Source organism: Anas platyrhynchos, chromosome 5 (assembly GCF_047663525.1).
Source record: "Anas platyrhynchos isolate ZD024472 breed Pekin duck chromosome 5, IASCAAS_PekinDuck_T2T, whole genome shotgun sequence".
NCBI lineage: Eukaryota > Metazoa > Chordata > Aves > Anseriformes > Anatidae > Anas > Anas platyrhynchos.
The window spans coordinates 15,570,895-15,590,965 of record NC_092591.1 but is presented as its reverse complement, the minus strand read 5'-3'; the positions used below and the strand labels follow the sequence as shown (position 1 = coordinate 15,590,965).

Genomic DNA, 20,071 nt, shown 5'->3' with positions numbered 1-20,071 from the left:
CCTGGACTGGAATTCTGAAGTCGCAAGACACATTTTTCTCTAGAATCTTGCTTTAGCCAGGACCAAAGCCTGGGACACAGGCTGGGTTGCTGGCATCCTGCAGGAGGACTTGGAAAAACATAGCCAGAAACTCAGAAGGGGGAAAGGTGACAACAATATTTTACCCCATCTGCAATTCCCACAACTGACATTAAAATATGCAATGATGTATTCTTTACCAGTAAGCACATAATCATTTTGGGGTCTGATGTTCCTCCCACTGAAATACAAGAGAGAAATTATATATCATATATAGTGAAGATTTTGACATTTGATTCCTCCCACATATTTGAATGGGAGGAAGACATTAGATGCCAAAACCAAAAATGAGCATACAGGACCTATCCCTCAAAACTGTAATACATTCCAAGGCACGGCACTCATTTTGTACTTACACTGACCTCCATCCCACACAAAGCAAACCCAGTGGTTGTCCCCCAGAATACAAGATACATTTTTGCTATTTAAAATTGTGTGTGCAAGACCAATGTTCTAGCTCATCTCCTACAAGTGCATGTAGGTTTAAATATATATATATATATCAATGTTTTCAATTTCCCTTCAACACTGATTATTTGTTTTACTTTGTTTCATCTGTAGAATTCCCCTGTTCAGGTTCTTATCAGAGACACGATGAAATCACCAAAGAACCCCAGATTACTGATGAGCAACTATAAATATGGGAGCCTATTGGGTACATAGGCAAAAACTGCACACATGAGTGATACAGACACATGCCTTGTGCCTGTAATCTACAAGTGGAAAACGTTATTGTTTACATCACATAAATTCCCATCACCCATCTCCCTTAAAACATCTTTTGTCTTGTTTGTGTTTTTGTTTGTTTGGTTGGTTGTTGTTTTTTTTTGTTCATTTTAAATTGAAATACACTCTCAGAAAGTTCACCTTGCCCACTGCACACACACATTTTAACACTGGTATATATGGACAATATCTTCACCACTAAAAGAGGCTGGTGTGTGGCTAACATCTCAATTTAAAGCTTCACTAACCAATTTAAGATTTATTTTTTTAAAGAAAAAAGGAAACAAAGCATACCTCCATGCTCCATGCCAAAATTCTATCTTCTGCTTCTCCTATTTTCATTCTACCTAGATATTCCAGGAACTTGACATTATATGTTCTGACCTGTATATGCTGGGTGCTACTGAAGTATTAAGAAAACAATCTCAGAGCCTCCATCATGGATCAAGACCCAGAATTTCTCAACATCTTAAATGTAGGGACTTGTCTTTCTAAGATATAAACTGTCATGGACATTTTGCCATTTACAGAAAAATGAAAATTAAAACAAAAGGAAAGTATCAACCATATTACTTTGTTACAAACTTGTGTGTTTGCTAAGGTTGGCAAAAACAACGACAATAAAACACCCTGAAGAGTAAGGACATGAACAGGAATAAGAAAATATAAGAAAGTGAGTACTGTCCGTTTCAACTCCAAATGTCTTAAGTGATGTTCCCCTCTTGTCTCACAGGTTTGGAATAACACAGAAAATATAGAAGTACTGTGCACACCAGAAATTCCTTCCATTTTGCTCTCATTGCTCTCAAAGCTCTCAGAAGCTACACAAAGCTGGCAGATCAAGATTTAACTAAGAAATCTTCAGGACCTGCCAAATGTGACAATAACCCTGCAGAGGATCTCTACTAGGTCAGCTGTAGGCTGACATACATGTTGATATGCAACTGTTGTCACACTCCTCAAGTTTTAACACTGTCTTACCAAATGAACTTTAGTCTCTTGGAAGGCTTTCAAAATATTGCACTGTTGCAAATTTTGAATATACAAATTGCACATCAATTGAATGCACCATTTATGAAAGTAGTACCTTTATCACAAAAAGTGTCTGATGAAGAAGTGGCTTTGGTGTACCATCAACATCCGCTGGCCCTGCTAAAGCTTGAGTACAATCTGACTCAAAAGGCCACCAACAGGTTTAGAGTAATTCTATAACTTGAAGCAGCCTAGAGAAACAGAGGGGTTTAACACCCCCACTGACCTTCAGAGATGCTCAGCACTTCGAAACAAGAAACACTTATTGGTATCTAATTAAGATGATAAACCTAAGGTACCTGGATCTTAAAATTTAGATGGAAATGAAGGGAAGGGAAGGGAAGGGAAGGGAAGGGAAGGGAAGGGAAGGGAAGGGAAGGGAAGGGAAGGGAAGGGAAGGGAAGGGAAGGGAAGGGAAGGGAAGGGAAGGGAAGGGAAGGGAAGGGAAGGGAAGGGAAGGGAAGGGAAGGGAAGGGAAGGGAAGGGAAGGGAAGGGAAGGGAAGGGAAGGGAAGGGAAGGGAAGGGAAGGGAAGGGAAGGGAAGGGAAGGGAAGGGAAGGGAAGGGAGGAAAGGAAAGGAAAGGAAAGGAAAGGAAAGGAAAGGAAAGGAAAGGAAAGGAAAGGAAAGGAAAGGAAAGGAAAGGAAAGGAAAGGAAAGGAAAGGAAAGGAAAGGAAAGGAAAGGAAAGGAAAGGAAAGGAAAGGAAAGGAAAGGAAAGGAAAGGAAAGGAAAGGAAAGGAAAGGAAAGGAAAGGAAAGGAAAGGAAAGGAAAGGAAAGGAAAGGAAAGGAAAGGAAAGGAAAGGAAAGGAAAGGAAAGGAAAGGAAAGGAAAGGAAAGGAAAGGAAAGGAAAGGAAAGGAAAGGAAAGGAAGGTCTGCACTTGCTCCAGTAAATTATATATTGTTGTATTACTAACATATTATTGGAACAACATATTGTTCAATTGTTACTCTCACCTAAACATTGGGTTAAGGCAAACAACGCAATATCCCTTGAAGTATCAACAAGTATCTGTGCTTGGACTGTTTGCCTTGCAGGTTACAGTTCTATTAAAAGTCCTCCCCCATATACTCCAAGGAGCTTCCAAACCCCATGAGGTTCTTAAGTACAGATGTTTACAAAGGGATCACTACACCAGCATGTGTATTTATACAAATACATGTTAGAAGTTGGCCTTCTTATAACTGTTCCACATCAGAAGTGGGTGAATTTCTCCACCACAGGGATAAAATATCTCGCATGAGTAAACTGAACCTCACTGAAGTGGTTTGGGACAGAATAAATTAAATGAGCAAAGCACAGCACCAAACATGCCCTTTTGGGCCAAATCATACCCATTTCTGGAGCTGAACTATCTGAGAAAAGAGAGATGTGGATTTGGATCATTCCATAATTTGGAAGAATGTCTCAGAACACGATCTGAGTTCTGTAACCACAACCAACATCCTTTTAGCTTCTTTTTAGGCGCAGCTATTGGAGACGTAACCAGAATGTCCCACTAAAAGAACACATGTATTCATCTGAAACCAATACTAGATTTGCAACACATGCACATGCAACAACAAAATGGAGCTATAGAAAGACACAAATATAAATTAGTGTAAGAATAATCATCTGAGAACATATACATCTCTATTCTCAGAGGAGGCAAAGTCAGTCATTATTAATTCTGTCTTTTCACTTTCAACTGTCTGGCTATAAGAAAAGCACAGGCAGTAGCTAATCTTACCAAATGTATGCATACTAAACCACTAATTACTTTTTTTTTTAGTTGAAGCTCCCCCTTTCTTTTCCCAGACTCACACACAAAACAAAATTCCTAAAGCTGATTTAGAGAAAGTGGGTATAACTGCAAAACAAACAGAAAATGCAGCAATGTAAAACTCTCCAGGCAGCTAAAAGACACTCAGCAAAACAGTGACATTACTGGAAATGTACAAAAACCTCAAGACCTGCAACCAGAAATGATCTGAAACATGACATGGCCCTGATATCCACCTGTGTTTATGTGGTACTGGTAATGAAAGCACTAAATGTTCAGGATATTTCCAGTTTTCCTGTCTTGATGGAAGGTGCTATGGACCATCTATCTTACATCTATCTTACATATTACATGCCTTGGGAAAAGTTTTTTAGGTGTGTGTGGGGAGTATTTTTTTCTCCTGCACGCCTCTGCTTCACCTCTTCCCCTGTTAAATTCTAATAGCTCAAGTATACAACCACTCATAACAAAAGAGAATCATTCAATACACAGAAGTTGTGTTTAAATCAATTTTTCTATAAACTGTATTCTATAAATGCATGAGAGTATTTTTTGTCAAACAGAAACCATCCTTCTTGCCATCAAAAGACACACTAAGTTACAGAATATATTATTCTTTCAACTGATATTAATCATGTAGGCAACACATTGTAAGGAAAAGCACACTCAAGTGATGCTACAAGCCCTTACAAGATACATCAGTCACCATCGAGTGGAAATACAGTTCAGTAGATGATTTCATTCCTAAAAAGTAGCAGCATTTCCAAAATAAATGTCTTCATTGTATTTGTTATGTAAAGAAACTTAATTTGCTTAACAAAATTAAATAATAATTACTAAATATTTTTTACCAATTCACTTAATATATACACATATTTGCATATGCTTACACACACACACACACAAATATATTTATTATTCTCATCTATAATGTATATAGTTTATCTTCTCAGAAGATAACTTAGGGAGGGGGAAAAATAAAGCAAGTAAATCTCCATACTATTATGGAGAAAATAAGCAGCATTCTACCTATGTTTGGATTGTGAGTTACAAAGTTAGATCACAGGCTAAAATGCAAGTTACTATGAAGCTTGTTGCAGTTTAATTACTTCCTTAGGGATTTCTCTGGCATGGGGAAGTCCCCAAGTGTAATGGGGTTGATCTCCTGCTATTAGTACAAGGACAAAGTAATGGCACAAGCAAGGTCAGCAAGCTGTGACATTTGGCCAAATCCCAGCTGCTGTGTCCCATGCCTTGGATCAAGAACATGGCTGTTCCAGAGCATAGTCAGCTTGAAGGTCACATGCAGCCAGCCCTTCAAGATCCCACTCTCTGTTTCTTAGGGTTGCCCTGTGGTCAGTCCAAAAGTGTTAGTCTCTTTATAACCATTTTACTCTTAGTTGTTGCTTTCTCTGGGAAAAGGAAAAAGATGGAGGGACACGGAAATGTTGATCAATAATGAACTATCCCCATAGTAAGAATTCTTTTACATGAATAGAGTACACTTGATTTTGGGGCAAAGCCTCCATGCTGTTTCACGTACTAACAGATTAAAACCCAATGTTCCAAATGGTTGCTCTGAAGCCGCAATAATTTTCAGCTCAGCTCGACACCTGCCATGAAGTGGTTATCCACCTTACCACAGTGGAGTGTTACTGCCTTGTAATTCGTTTTGATAGGGAGCAAGTGACAAGCCAGAAAAGATTCCAACACATTAATGAAATTACAATGTATAATGATAACATTTAACTTGTTATTAGTAATTACAAGCACATTTGATAACTGTGCCCTGTAAGACTTCTCAATGGGATACTGACAATACTGAAAGAAAAGGTATTCTGCCTGAAAATGCAAAAACAGGCATATGTAATAATAATAATAACAATAATAATAACAACAACAACAACAACAACAACAACAATAATAATAATAATAATAATAATAATAATTTATTATAAAATATTGTATTCATAATATAAATATTATATTAATAATATATAGATGTAATAATAGTAATAGTAATAGTAATAGTAATAGTAATAGTAATAGTAATAGTAATAGTAATAGTAATAGTAATAGTAATAGTAATAGTAATAGTAATAGTAATAGTAATAGTAGTAATAATAAAGTAAAAATATCACTTGTAGATACAGATCAAGAAGTTGCCAAACTCATTAACTATTGCCTGCACTGGCAGGTTAGGGCATATCAATGTATTTACTCCCCACCCTTCTGCCTCCGCTCCAACTTATTAAACCTCTCTTTTTAACAGTTCATTGGAAACAGTTCAGAAAAGAAACTGCTTCAAACTCTGTGACAAAGAACACAGATTTATATGCTTCTGTTCCCCTCTTACTCTTGCAATCTCTTCTACAGCCTGTGCACTGTCCCTTCCCCTAGAACTGCAGAAAATGTGGCAGAGGGCCAACTCAAGATATTCTGTCTTAGGAATCTCGCACTTGTTCAGATGCCTCTATAATGAGTTCTAAAGTCATCTTATCTGTCTTTCAGAGTGGCTTTTAAATAAGATTTTGGAGGGGAAGTGAGTTCCAGTTTACAAATCTACCTGCTGCTCGTGACTCTACTGCTGTTTTCTAGTTAAGTCAGATTTTGCAGCCTTTTCATTCTCAAGAATCTCTTTAATCTGATATTACAAATCCATCTAAATATTTTTATTTTCCAACCTAAAACATAGCTGTAACTATCTGCAGTGAATAGAGGAAAATACTCACCCAGAAGGTAACTTGATGGAGAAGTAATACCTAGTACCTCCTATCTGTGCATATGATAGAATGACTTCTATTTTCCAGATGGAAACACGTGGCCTAGTTGAGATTATAGGCATCCATTAATTTCTAATGGTAGCAGTATCTCTTCTACTACCTTCATATTGGTGTTCTGTCTATTGAATTGTTAACACTAATTCTCAGTTTGTGCTGTAAATAATTTTTTTCTTAATTGAAAAGTATCTGGCTAGAAGATCACAAGAAGGCTCTAGCCTGGAATGCCCCTTCTGGTCCTAACAAGTTTTCTAAACACTTTGGTATTGTTACTGAGTTCCACTTTATATCTGCTAGTTATGGGTTCAAACTTTATGAAATGGGTAAATAACAACCTCAGACCTTACAAGTGCTATGTGCAACAGTTTTGTATCATTAGCTTTTGTGTGACCTTCCGTTGATTTTTCTGTACAAAAGACTCCTCAATACCAAAGATAGATTTTGGATGTTTTGAACCTTATAGTAAATATCATCCCATAGGTCTCCTGAGCTGCCTGAAAAATTACGGGTTTATGTGGAATCTTACAATCTGAATGTCACATATCTGTAACTATGAGCTATCAGAAAATCTTAGGGTTTCTAAAATGAGCAAGAATGCTTCAGTTATTTACAAGTGTAAATTCCTATCTTCACAACTTATGCTGAAACAACAGCGGAAGGACTTCCAGTAAAGGGAAGTAAAAATAAATAAAACAAAACAAAAACACATGACGGTATACAAACAAAACTACATTTCAATTTTTTGTTCCAAAAATAAACTTGAAATGTATCTCATACTGTTTAAAAATTCTTAAAACATCAGTTGTACAAACATACTTTCAATCAAACCTTAAATGGTTTTAATCTTCAGCCAAAACTCCCAATAACTCTATTGGTTTTATCTGTGGTCCAAATCCTCTTAACAATAGTCATAGCCACTCATAGCCACACAGTTTAAATCTACTGTTGACTTGGAAAGCTAGGGAGATGTCTCTTACCTGCTTTTCTTCCTTCTTGATCTAGAGCCATTAGTGGCTTGGCAATGTAGTTTGGAAGAATACTGCTTCCAGGCCACACCAAGTCCTTTTTTCTCCAGAAATGACCTTAGATATTTTTCTGGGACAGCTGTTTCTACTTTGTGCTGATCCAGAAGTGATTTAAAAATTCAAATAAACTGAATGGGATCAGTAGACCTGTTCTAAGCTAGTAGCTAGTCACTATTTAAATGTCCAGTGGTCTTTAACCAAACTTAGATTTGTGACTGAGAAAAGAAAAGTGAAAATATGCAGAATTTGGCAAGATTAATACACTTTCAAGAAGATTATTTTTAACATCAGATCTAATATAGAAACTTTTCCTTTTTCTGTTTTAATTCTGAGGTCATCTGACATCCATCCAGACAAGTCTAAAATTTTCAGCTCTCAAGAGAAAAGACTGTGAAGCTGCAATGGAAACTGATCCTGTTCCTAAGACAGCTACTTCAAAGAGAGGGATATTAATAAGAATGATTCTAGTGCACCTAATGTCCTAGCTCTTAGTCCTCAACATGAAATCTACTTGCTCCTTAACTGCAACATGTCTTGTGACTGAATAGTTTTCCCAGTGATCAGTCAGCCATAGCATTAAACCGTCATAAGCAATATGGCCATAATCAGTCCCTGTTTCGATGTTTTTTTTCTGATGTCAGAATAATTTAAATGCCCGGATATCTGAAGCAGCTGTACCAATGAATACGTGAGCAGAGAAAAACACAGCTGCTTTCCAATTCAGCAACATTGTTCTGGATTTTCTTAAACATCTGGTAAATCAGCTGTTCCTCTAAGGCCAAGCATTATGGGTACCAATAAAATTTTACCTTGCCTTTGTGCTGGTGAAGATAAGCCTTACGCAAGGCATGAGAGCTTAATGTTGATATTAGTCAAGCCTCATTGCATGGAAAATACTTCTCCATCAAGAATACACTTGCAACAATATTGTTGTCTCTGAAAAGCAGAACTAATTTACTCATTTAAATACTGTTGCACTAGTATATTTCAGTTTGGTAACATGGCTTTTGTCCCGAAATGAAAATAACTAAAACTTTTGTCATGAATACAGATACATCCTTAAACCTTATTCCATTAAAAACAGCATTAGCTGAAGTGACTTTAGCAATAAAACCCCATTTCTACTATTAAAATCTACTCACCTGGACAAGGTGGGTAGAACCACTTTAGTTAAGTCAGTGCAGAACACAGAAAATTTTAAGGAGATAAAATTCCCCTAAAATTACCTATGGTCCTATAATCATTTTACACCTGTTGAGTATGGATTAGTGCCCTATCTTCATGGAATATATTGCAAAATAATCCCATCCATTAACCTAAATGGGAAATATTACCAACCTGAGAAGAATATTTTCCATTAATTCACAAAAGCTTTGGGTCAGGCATCCATTTTATCCTTTCCATTGGGCTAAAGGAGACAACAGTGAACAAGCTTTGTCATGAAGATGTGTTTTCTTAGCATTAGGGTCAACCAAAATTAAAAATCCTTTATGTTCTAAAAACATGCACAATGAACGGAGTACAAAAAACAATTAAATTATTTTATTAAACAAATAAGACCTAATAACTGATGTAAATATTGCCTGAGACTTTCCGTATAGTGACAGAAAGCTCCACATAAAAGGTACTGGGTTCATGCCCTTCTGAATCATTATAGTTTTCACAGAAAATATCAGCCTCCTTAAAGCTTTTAGGTTAGGGAGATTTATAGTGATAACAATAGCAGTAGTTTATCTGAGACAGTTGATCAAAATTCTAGCACTTATAAGCCCTCTGTGGAAACTACAAATTTAAGAAGTTGAAGACTAAATATTCAAGAGTAAGCTCACAATCTACACATATACAGTAAATTTCGGTTATGTGTTTCATTATGCTGGTGCCTTGTAACTTTTAAGGGGTTTACAACTTGGCTATAATTATCCACTATAGGGTGAAATTTGGCATTAAAATAACTCTTTTCCATTCTCTGTTCTTAACAGAATGTTACTCACTCTGTACTGGCACTGCACTCCTTGCACATGCAACACTCTTGACACATTTTTGGGTGTGCAAGCAAAACAAGTCAGGAATTTCATTTTGTAACTTTTCAAAATACATATTTCATACACACAAAATATACTGTACTTTCCTTCATTTATCTTCCATTAACTTAGCCTTCAGTTTGGGTTCACTCACATGACAAAAATGTGCAAATTCTTCATGAAGCAGGAGAAGTTTTATATATAATCACATAAAACATAACCATGAAGGCTTTACTTCTACCAGAAAAGCCAAATTACCATTAGGATGAAAGGAAATCATGCTGATGGCATAAAATTCACCACCAAAAATATGACATCACTTCTACTTCCCCACACTGTGCCAAAAACTTCCTGCATGTCTCCTTGATGAAGGGGTACTTAAGCTTCTCCAACAGTAAAATGGAGTAATGCTAATGAAGTAGCTCCTTACCTTGGGACTACTCAGAAAAGTCACAGCTAAATTATTTGACAGTGTGCCAAAAGCCCTAAATAAAGGAAATAAATAGTTATATTCAGATTCTACTTTCATAACACCTTGGAGTCGTGAGTGATGCCAGCTTCATTCTCAGCAACTCATCCCAACATTGTAGTTTGCAGTACAAAGCCAATGTTTTGTGATGCTATGTTGCAAACCAGATCACTGAAATGATACCATCAGAATCAGAGGCTGGCTCTTAATTCTGTTTTGTTTTGTGTTTTTTTTTTTTGTTTTGTTTTGTTTTTCTTGTTGTTTTGTTTTGTTTTCTCCTAAGAAAAGAATGTACTAAACCTACCTTGTCCACGGGTCCACATACATTGCTCAGGAAGGGAAGCCAAAGCCCTGTTGGAAGCTGCTCTGTTAAAAGAGACAGTTCTACATGGAGAAGTAAAGAGAGGAGGGGCTCCATATACCTCAGTTGTCCCCCTTGCCAGGGTGCAGCCAAGATCAAAACACCATGCACAATGTTAACAAAGCACTCTGCAGTTACTGGATAGCAACCACTGAATAAAACCCCTCGAAGACTGAAACTCATAAAGATTTATTATAGTCTTTGTGCTGATGTAAATAAACACATGCAGACTCTAGTGAAGATTCAATGCTTAGTTCAGAAATACAGGGAAGGCCCTTTGTCTGGATATAATGTAAAGGGACAATTAGAACTTCTAAGTTGGCACATGTATCAAATATGTTTTGAGGTATACTAAACAGGTGTGGCTCCAAATCTCCAAGGCAAGCTAGCATGTTTGTCTAGATGAGGAGAAGGAAAGAAATGCAAACAGCAGTATTCAGACATCATTTAGAAGACAAGGATGATGTAACTTTCAACATTCAACTGCACAGGTACTTTCAAGCTATAAGTATCATGGCCTTTCTCCTGCTGAGGCTCTATATTATTCCATTCAGTTATGCATTAAGTTTAGCTTTATGTCCTTAAGGGATATGTTTCTCTGTAGACAGAGAAACATTTTTTTGTTTTCTATCCTGAAAACAAAAAGTAAAAGAAGTCTGATTTTTTTAAGTTGTTTTGAAACTGCCACTCCTCCCTCTCTGTGTAGTTACAATATTCTGGTTTGTACCAAAACAACACAGGTTTCTATGGTTAAAGTTGTCAGATATTTTAGAGATAGGTCATTTAAACTTTGTATTAATTGCAATCTAAGGTATTGCAGCTACAACTGTTACCTTTGTATAACAGACTCTGTATATCAAATCAGGGTAAGTGGCAGCCCCAGAGAAACAAAGCAATTTGACTGAACTTCTCTGTCTAGATTTAGTTAAGTCTCCAAAGTAGGAAAACATAAAGTGTAAATGGAATGAAACCTTAAGGGAGTAGAACACAAAACAAAAACTCTTTGGGTTTTTGTTCATTTATGCTCCATGGTGTATAACCCCAGAGAACCAATAAATGCAGACGGAGCACAAAAATATATGAACTCAACTTAGTGTTGCAATTATTTATTTATTTATTATGACTTCCACTAATCCAAATGTTTGCTTCACAAGTCATGTAGGAAAGAGCTTGCATGGTTTATACTCCCAGGATCCCATTATGGTAAAGCTCAGAAACAGTTAAGTATTAGTAAAATTGAAGCAGGGATCGGGGGGAGTACAGATTTTCAGCTGAAATAAATCACTTTATGTCAGCCAAAATAATTTGACCTCTGCTTTCCAGTCTTAGTTACTACACTTACACTTACTTACTTACTACAAGACTACTTGGAATAGCTATGGTAAATAGCATATTAAACAGAAACAAATTTTGGCCATCTAAATACAGAAGGCACAGATGAAGATATCCATCAAATTGCTCAAGCTGACTTTACACGGCAGAATGTTTCTGTGTTGTACCCTTACTTCAGTCTTCTATCCCTAGCTTTAGATGTCCCATGTTATGACTTTCCCATTCTGGAAAATTTCATAAACTTAAACAGCTTAGTGTTAGGAAGATTTATTTAGAGTGTGGTCCTATTGTATAATTATTCAATTATTTTTATAATGCATAACATTATCTGGAATTTTCTTCTTGTAAACCTCCCCCCACTCTTTCTCTCCTGTGAGATCTGAAATGAATAGTATTCATTTTACAACCAAATTTAGAAACAAAAAGTCCAAAGCTTCATAGAAAATCAGTGGAAGAAAATCAGTTTCAGCAAGAAACTGAACTTGTGTTCTAAAACCTAGATAGTATGTCAATACCACGAACCAAACAGCATGCTTCAAAAATAGCCAAGCAAGTTCTTCAGTCATATTAAATCTTCTGAGAACGGGTTTACACCAAGATGCGAGATTGTAAATTACACTGGAGGAGACACAGACCAAATGAAAAAAAAAAAAATCTTTCAGACTCCTTATACAAGTATGAATATACAGCGCCTTAACTAGCTCTTTCAAAGCTTCTTTGTTAGAACTGAACCTGTTAGAACATAGCAAGTATTCAGGTCCCCTGCCTTGCCTTACCCTATTACACTAACAGAGAAAATAATGAAAATTGTTTTGAGGGATTTTAATTTTGGCTTGTAGGAGTTCATCCAAAATAAAAATTGAGGGAAACATGTAGAGCTTGATTATGTCATTGAAACACAACAATTTAAAGAGAGATTTTACTACAATCTTCTTCACCCTGTGAATCATTTATTTTCTACTTTCTTGGTCCTTTTGATGCCATCTTCTCACTACTTTTTTTCCAGGCTAGATAGGATCTGATTTGGTAGCGTAAGAAGTGCAAGAGAGGGAGAACAAAACCTTTAGGTTTTGCCACACACTTTTGAGAAAAAGAGTGAGAGAATACTCCTCTTTCAAAAGAGTAGCCATTACTCCTACTGGTTAATGGTACAAATACCATTTTTACTAAGTAATCTAAAGCTTTTAGATCAAGATTAAAAATGCTTTCCAATTACATTTTAAGGGAATATTATCAACTCTAGTAGATTTACATCTACATGTAATATTAAGAACAGACACCAGAGACCGCAACATCAGGTTTTGGTAATCAAGATTTCATACGAAACTCAGATATTAACTCAGATTAAGGTACAGTATGATTTTAAAGCAATCACTGATGATTTCATCACAGCCTCATGCATAGAAAACTAGTTTTGGTACTTAAGATTTTTGTTCTAATGTAACATAATTTGCTTCCACAGAACAAAAAGTTGAAAATAAGTCCACAAATGGGCAAGTTCTGTGACCTGGAACTCCCACAGCTCTTGAGCACCTTGATCCCCTGGAAAAATCTAAACATCTCTGAAGATATGAACTACAATTTTAAATAACTCATACTAGTTATCAGAAATGTATTTAAATACCATCCCTTACAAGTCCAGATCCAGTTTAACTCTCACATTGAACTAAGTAGGCTGAAGTCCTTAACAGTGACTTCCAAAATTACCATCCTCCTGTATTTGCACAGAAAAAAAGCAAAACAAAACTCTGCCAAGCTCTCAGTGTGGCAGTGAGGCTATTTATACATGGGAAATAAAGGAAATATTTAAGCATTTGCAAAATCCTGGTGAATGCTCTCCTTAGACTTGGCTTTTTGTTGGCCAATTCACCACTTTAAAAATCTAACAATGACTAAATACATAGGAAATGGTGGATTAAAAACCCTCTCAAGTGAGACTTCTTGCATATAACATAACAAAACACTTGTTTTGAAAACTGTTTTTAGTAAATTGGACTAATTTTCAGTGCTGATTGACTGCAGTTCAATACAGTTTATGGAGATCAGATATGCATCTGATGCATGTATGCAATAGGGTAGCATCTCCAAAATGCAACAGTTCTGTAGAACCAGACTTTGATATGTATCAAAGCAGAAGAATCCATTGAGAAGTTTGCTCTTCACCTTCCTTCTCTGCTGTGCTAAGCAACAAAAGAGGCTAAAGTTCTTCTTTTCTTCAAGAGACTAGTAGCTATGAAACTGTAAGCCCCCTAAAGGACTGACTTGTACAAAACCAGAGTTAATTTCTTCCACACAAATATACCTACATCTCGGTACACTGAGAGCTTGCTCAGAGTTACTACATTTGTGGAGAAACACAAGTATGCTAGGAAATGTTACCTGAGCAGATAGCCACTGAGATCCTCCCCATTGCACTAGCACCTACTCTACATACTGTGATACAGTACCCATGAAAAAAAAAAAAAAAGAGAGAGAGAGAGAGAGAGAGAAAATTAAAATATATATATATATCATGCAAGGGGGAAAATGCATGAGGACAAGCAACACAGCTGTATAGAACATTTCTGGTGCCACCAGAAGCAGTGATGAGAGCATTTGTATAAACCAATATCTTGGCTAACCCGGACAAGCAGAATGGATACAGGTGAGGCGTTGGCTGTAGTTAAAGAAAATCATCTCACTTATTGCTAAGTAATCTTAACTTCTGAAGGAAAGACACAACATGCAGATTTCTAGCTGGAAGTTATCTGCATTGGCTTCACATTGAATTGTTTTCAATTTATAGTCTTCATTGACAAGGAGAGGGAAAGGCCTTTCTCAACAAAACAATCTAGGGAAACGGCTGTCTTGGAGAGGTAGCTCAGCTCTGGGGGAACGAGTGCTCAGAGTTTGAGAATCATAGGAAAAAATGCATAAAACAAACAGACATGAATTTTACAAGGACAATAGGTGTCTCTACTACAAGGGCCTCCCAAAGGGAAGAGTAAAGCGAGACCTGCTTTCCTAATATTAAAGGTGCTGTCTCAAAGGGGACAAAACTTCTGATTGAACATCCCTGAGAGCAACATGCAAGTGCTCATACCGTCCTTCTGAAATTTATTAACAGCAGATCTGAACACCGCCATGTGCTCGTGTGATAGCTTTTCAGGATGGACATCGGAGACAAACTCTTCAGAAACTCAGCAGGGCATAGGTCCAGAAAGCAGGAAAGAGGGAGAGAAAAGTGCAAGGAAATACAACAGAGTAACAAGTGGGAGGCTGGTTTGCTTTGCCTGCAAATAATTTTGAAGAGCATCGCTTCCAGCTTGACTCAGGTTTGCGAGCTGGGAGCACAAAGGAGGTGAGGGAGCAGCAACGGGGGCGGGGGATTACCCACCAGGGCTGTTAGGGGGAGAAAAGAAGAAAATAAAACTAGAAGAGAGCCAGGCGTGCTGCCGCGGGCCCAACAAATCCCCAGATCGATATGATTACAGGCGGATGGAGCGAAGAAGGACGAGAGAAGGAGCAAAGTTTGCAGCCGCCCGCGGCCCACGGCCCGCAGCCTCGGCCCCCAAGGGTCCCTGCGAGAAACCGGGGCGGACCGGGCCGGGCCGAACCGAGCTGGGCCAAGCAGGGCCGAGCCGTGCCAAGCCGGGCCAAGCCTCAGCGCTCCGCCGGAGCCCTCCAGGCGGCACCTGCCAGCCTCCTCGCCGGGGGCGACCGCTCTCTCGGGCCCTGGCAGGGGACAGGCGGCCGGCCCCAGCCCCGGCCCCCCGCCCCGGCTCCCCCCGGCTCCCCGGGGTCCCGTTGGGCCCCGTTGGGCCCCATTGCGCCGGCTTCCACGGCGCGAACCCGCCTGCAGCAGCCGCCCCTCGCCCCTGTCCGCCGCGCTCGCCGCCGGCCCGCAGACGCGCCGCCGTCTACCTGTGCAACACCTCCGCACCACATTTTATTTACACGCAATCAACTCGGGGTATTGTACATTATATACAGATAGTTTCCCCCTCCGACAAGGCAGAGCCTGTGCAAGATAGTAGCATCCTCCGGAGCGTATCCTACAGTCCACGGGAAGCGGCCCCCCGCGAGGCATCAGCTGTCGGAGTCCAAGTCGCTTTTGCCGTCTTCTTGCCTCTTCTCCGGAGACGTTTTGGACACTTTATTCCATTTTTGCGCGTTTTCCGACTCCTCCGAAGACGACCTCTTTTGCCTCCTCCATTTCGCCCGGCGGTTTTTGAACCAAACCTGTCGGGCGAGGAAGCCGGGTGGTTACGTTAGGGGGACAGTTAGGGGACAGGCAGATGGTTAGGGGACACGCAGCCCCCGCCTCCCCCCTTCTTCCCCCCTCGGGCCCTGCCCTGTCCCACCCGCAGCCCCTCGCAGGCGGCGGCCGTGCTCCGACGGGCGCTCTCCCGCCGGGGTTCCATGGGAGAACGGCTGCCGCCGGCCGCCCCCACAAGGACACCCTGGGAAAATGGGAAAAAATAAAATAAAATGCCCCCCAACCTATCTCAACCCCTTTCCCCTCGGCAAACCTGTTGCTCTGGAGGAGCCGTAGAGAGGCGCCTCCGCCCCGCGCGTTTAAAGGCAAAGGGAGAGGGCGGCCCGAAATACCTCCACTTTTTCCTCTCTTAAATGCACCCTCCTGGCCAGCTGTTCCCTGGTGCCCACGTCTGGGTATTTGGTTTCCTGGAAGAGGTTTTCCAGCGCTTCTAGCTGCTCGTCAGTGAAGATAGTCCGGTGCCGTCTTTTTCGCCTGCAGTGCAGCTGGTTGAGTAACTGCAGCTCCGTCCGGGACAAAGTGCCCACGTTCATGTAGGGCAACATCTGATGGGGAACAGGGGACATCAGCACTGAGCCAGTGCCCTCGTAACCTACGGACAGACAGACGAGACGACGACAGGCTTTCGCATGAGACTGCTGCTCCCCCCGGAGAAACCCCCGCTCCCCGCCACCCCCTCCTAACCCCGCGGCTCCGGGAACAAAGAAAGCCCGTCCGGTCCTGTCCGGTCCCGTCCCAGCCCATCCCGTCCCGATCCCGTCCCAAACCCGTCCACATCCCCGCCGTGCCCCTTACCTGCGGGGGGGACGCAGGAGCACTGCTGAGCTCCCAGGGCCGGCACGGCCCCACAACACGAGGGGCCCACGGGGGACGCGGGCACATGCAGCTGCCCGTAGTAGTAGTTGTTGTAGCCGAGCCGGGACCCGCCGACCGCCGGCAGCGCCGAGGCCGGTGCCACCGCCCGGGAGTAAAATCCGCCGTAGTCGGAGGCGCTGCCGTAGAGCGAGTCCCCGTGGAGGCTGGGGAAGACGACGGGCGCGGCGCTCGGGGGCAGCAGCACCGAGTCCTTGCAGCGAGGTCTGGCCGCCAGGATGTTGTCGATGCTGAACATGCTCACAGGCATGCCCCAAACCGTGCCGGGGCAGGGCAGCGGGGACCGGCCGCGGGGGGGAGGGAGGGTGGTTGCGGTGGAGGGCGGGGGAGGCCGGAGGAGACGGGGAATCGAAACTTTTCGGAGGAATTTTGGAAAGAAGAAAAAAAAAAAAAAAAAAGAGGGGGCTCGGAGAGAAAAGAGCGGAGCTTTTTCCGAGGGCAGCTGGCGGGCAGAGTGTGCGTGTGTGTCTGCGCGCCGCTGTGCGTGTGAACGCGCGTGTGTGTGTGCGCTGGATCCACCCCTGGAACTTTCCCCCCTCAACTCTCGCCTGTTTACTGATCTCAACCCAGAGGGCTGCACGGAGTATAATCCATCTGAACCTCTTCCCTTTTTTATACCCAGGCGACGTCATCCTGGATTTAGTTCCTGGTAATATGCAGATGACAAACAAAACCAGATTTGATTTTGCACCCCCCCCCTTCCTTTCGGTGGGGAAGAGGTGGGGGGTTACACAAAGGAGTGAAAGGAGCCTGGGTCTGTGTATTGAGAATTAATGAAATTAACGTAATCCTTTCCATTAGTGGGCTTTTTTGAAAGGCCCCAGATTTAGGCTTGATCTCTGCTGCACCGGCTAATTGCCCAGGTTAATCTTATTAATGCCATTGTGCAGAAGTGGTTAGCAGCTCCTAGCCTCGTCTATTATGCACCTACTTTGCTCGTGTTAGTTCACATTAGTGGGTGCGATTTCCTCCGTCTGAAGCTCAGATTCGTTATTTATGCTTCGAATTGGTTAAGAAGCAAGTTTAAAAAAAAAATAATAAACTTCGGTATAAGCATGCAATCCCCCCTCCCCCCAAGTGTTTCTGTTAGCTGGGTTTGAGTCCTGCGTCCCCCGGCTCGGAGAACTGAAGCGGCATTGAGGAGTGTACGTTGCTCTGATTTAAGCTTTATGCACTGATGTAACAACGTCTTCTGCTGAGTAAACGAACTATTTTTTTCCTCTTTTCATAGATCACCTGGCGGAACTGAGACACGTGAATGTTGTAAACAATTTTATTGTGTTCTATTCTGCAGATTCAGATCCAGACAGCTATCACTTTCTATTTTTAAACAAGCCAGAAGGTGGAAATGTTAATGACCACTGCCATCTCAAATCCCCGGGTCTGGTAGGTGTTCCGATTCGCTTTTGATCTCCATTCCGGTGCTTCTTTCTTTTCTTTTTCTAAGGAAAAATAAATTCTTTCCTAGCTTAGAAAACGAAGCTTATAGAGTTGCGGTGTTACGGCGAACTTTATATTTTGCATGCTCTGAGAATTTAAAATGGAGCAGTTTAAAAAGTCCCTAAAACTCTTCCTGTTAAGACGTTTGGCTCTCTTGGTAGCTGGCTCTTGTGATTTGCAGAATACTTCGTCTGTCACGACTGTCACTGGGAATCCACAGGAGGTGAACTGAATAAGATTAGACTATTTACCCCATCAGCCCTCCATCAAAGAAGGTAGGAAATTGTACGCATGAAATGAAAATAACCCATTAAGGTCCGTTTACGAGGAACACATTATTTTGCCTCAACAAAAAAAAATATCTTCGTTAGCGCTTACTCGCACTTTTATCCTTCCTTTCCTCGAAATTCTGGGATTTATAACTGCATCTGAGAACGATCTCAACCAAAAACCTATTTCTAGTAAAAGACTCGTATGAACGTGGAGGAAAAAGAACCCCAGGACTTAATTCTCACTTTATTAATACACCGCGATGAGACAAATTATTAGCGTCGTTTGCTTTGCTTCATTTATTTCCTGATCAATTTCTTTCCGCCTTCGGTATTTAGGAGCTGACCTTCGTGCGGATTTTGCAAATTTGATGTAAAGTGAAACTATTTGACGTGGAGTTTTCTTTTTTTTATTTTTTTTTTCCTTTTTGTTAGTTTGGTGTGAATTCAAGGTTGTTGTTTTTTTTTTTTTTTTTTTTTTTTTTTTTTTTTTTTTGTGATCTTGTTTTGGGTTGTAGGTGGTTGTGTTTTTTTTTTTTGTGGGGGGGGTTGGGGGTAAGTAATATTCGGGGTCTGTCTCGGCCACGCCGCACACAGAGCAACGCAGGGCTTAATTCTTCCATCGGGATGCTCGTCCACGTCCCCAGCGGCCCTGCTGCAGCGCTCGGTAGCATCTCCTCGGCGGCCCCTGCAGCTCCCGGCGGAGACGGGGGCTTCGGGCGAGCCGTGACCCCAGCCCGAGGAGAGCCGCAGGGGCACCGGCGGCTTCCCTGGACTCTGCCTCCTCCGCGGGTGCCCTGGGGGCCTCCTCGGAGCCACCCCACTGGGCCGGGCCGGGCCGGGCCGGGCCAAGCCCCAGGCGGCGGGGACACCGCGCTGTCGGGGACCCCCCCGGCGCCCCGAATTGTTGCCCCTCCCGGTGACCCCAGGCCCGCGGTGGGGTTCCCTGGGTGCTGCGCTCCCCTCCCATCGGGGCGTCCCCGTCGCTCCCGTCCTGCTTCGCCCTGGTGGAAGCAGCTCCGCGGGGCCGGGTCGGGCATCGCGGGACCTCTCCACCTCCCCCCCGAGGGGCAGCCGGGGGTTGGCAGGGCACACACCGCCTGTGCTGCGAGAGAACTCAGCTTCTGAGCTTCCCGAGCAGTTTTTCGATCTATGAGGCTCTACTGAACGATGGTCTGCCACGCTGCAATGCTCACCTTTCTTCCCAATTTACATTTTTTTTTTTTTTTCAAAGACCTTGTCACCCCCGTTGGGAAAGTTCTCGTTTTGTTTTGTTTTAATCTGGGAAGTCTTGCCGTGCAAACCCCGGTTTTGCTACCCACTTCGCAAAACCTGCTCTAGGAGTTTCTCATTTCACATCCGCTCCTCGCTAACTTTGCAAACGTAAAATTGCGTTAAACAAACAATCAGTTGTCACACAATGTCGGGATGAAATTGTAATAACAAATGAAACGCAAGCAAATTGTGCTGCATAGTGTTGCTAAGCAATTGTTTGTTACCGGAGGACAGTCACAGCATGGGCTGAAAGGGAGATCTAAAGAGGAGGATAGCACCGCGCAGAACAAGCTGTTAGGTATGAAATAAAGTAAACACTGCACTGATTTTCAATATTATTACCTCAACACGATTTCATACAAAGCAATCA

The 20,071-nt window shown here is 41.5% G+C and overlaps 1 protein-coding gene and 1 long non-coding RNA gene across 4 annotated transcripts; one reads left to right on the top strand and one right to left on the bottom strand.

Annotated features, from left to right (window-relative positions):
- Positions 1 to 15,501: 15,501 nt before the first annotated feature.
- Positions 15,502 to 17,037, bottom strand: GSC (goosecoid homeobox). 2 transcript variants are annotated; one of them, XM_027459131.3, is made up of 3 exons: positions 16,640 to 17,037; positions 16,177 to 16,436; positions 15,502 to 15,807 (listed from the first exon to the last, which is right to left on the bottom strand). In XM_027459131.3, exons 1-3 carry the CDS (start codon positions 16,965 to 16,967, stop codon positions 15,655 to 15,657), a joined length of 741 nt encoding a protein of 246 aa, XP_027314932.1. In that variant the 5' UTR covers positions 16,968 to 17,037; the 3' UTR covers positions 15,502 to 15,654. The 2 variants fall into 2 exon arrangements, with proteins under 2 accessions (XP_027314932.1, XP_027314933.1); XM_027459132.3 differs by having other exon boundaries at positions 15,672 to 15,807; positions 16,098 to 16,436.
- Positions 16,789 to 18,872, top strand: LOC119717183 (uncharacterized). 2 transcript variants are annotated; one of them, XR_005266323.2, is made up of 3 exons: positions 16,789 to 16,921; positions 18,012 to 18,103; positions 18,339 to 18,872. It is a non-coding gene; the product is annotated as an uncharacterized lncRNA (long non-coding RNA). The 2 variants fall into 2 exon arrangements; XR_005266322.2 differs by lacking the exon at positions 16,789 to 16,921 and adding an exon at positions 17,301 to 17,862.
- Positions 18,873 to 20,071: the final 1,199 nt, after the last annotated feature.

Excerpts from the sequence above, each read along its gene's own strand:
- GSC (XM_027459131.3), bottom strand. The coding sequence starts at position 16,967 with ATGCCTGTGAGCATGTTCAGCATCGACAACATCCTGGCGGCCAGACCT. Across the intron at positions 16,437-16,639 it reads CTCCTGCGTCCCCCCCGCAG|GTTACGAGGGCACTGGCTCA; the intron begins GTAAGGGGCACG and ends GTCTGTCCGTAG. Across the intron at positions 15,808-16,176 it reads TAAGAGAGGAAAAAGTGGAG|GTTTGGTTCAAAAACCGCCG; the intron begins GTATTTCGGGCC and ends CTCGCCCGACAG.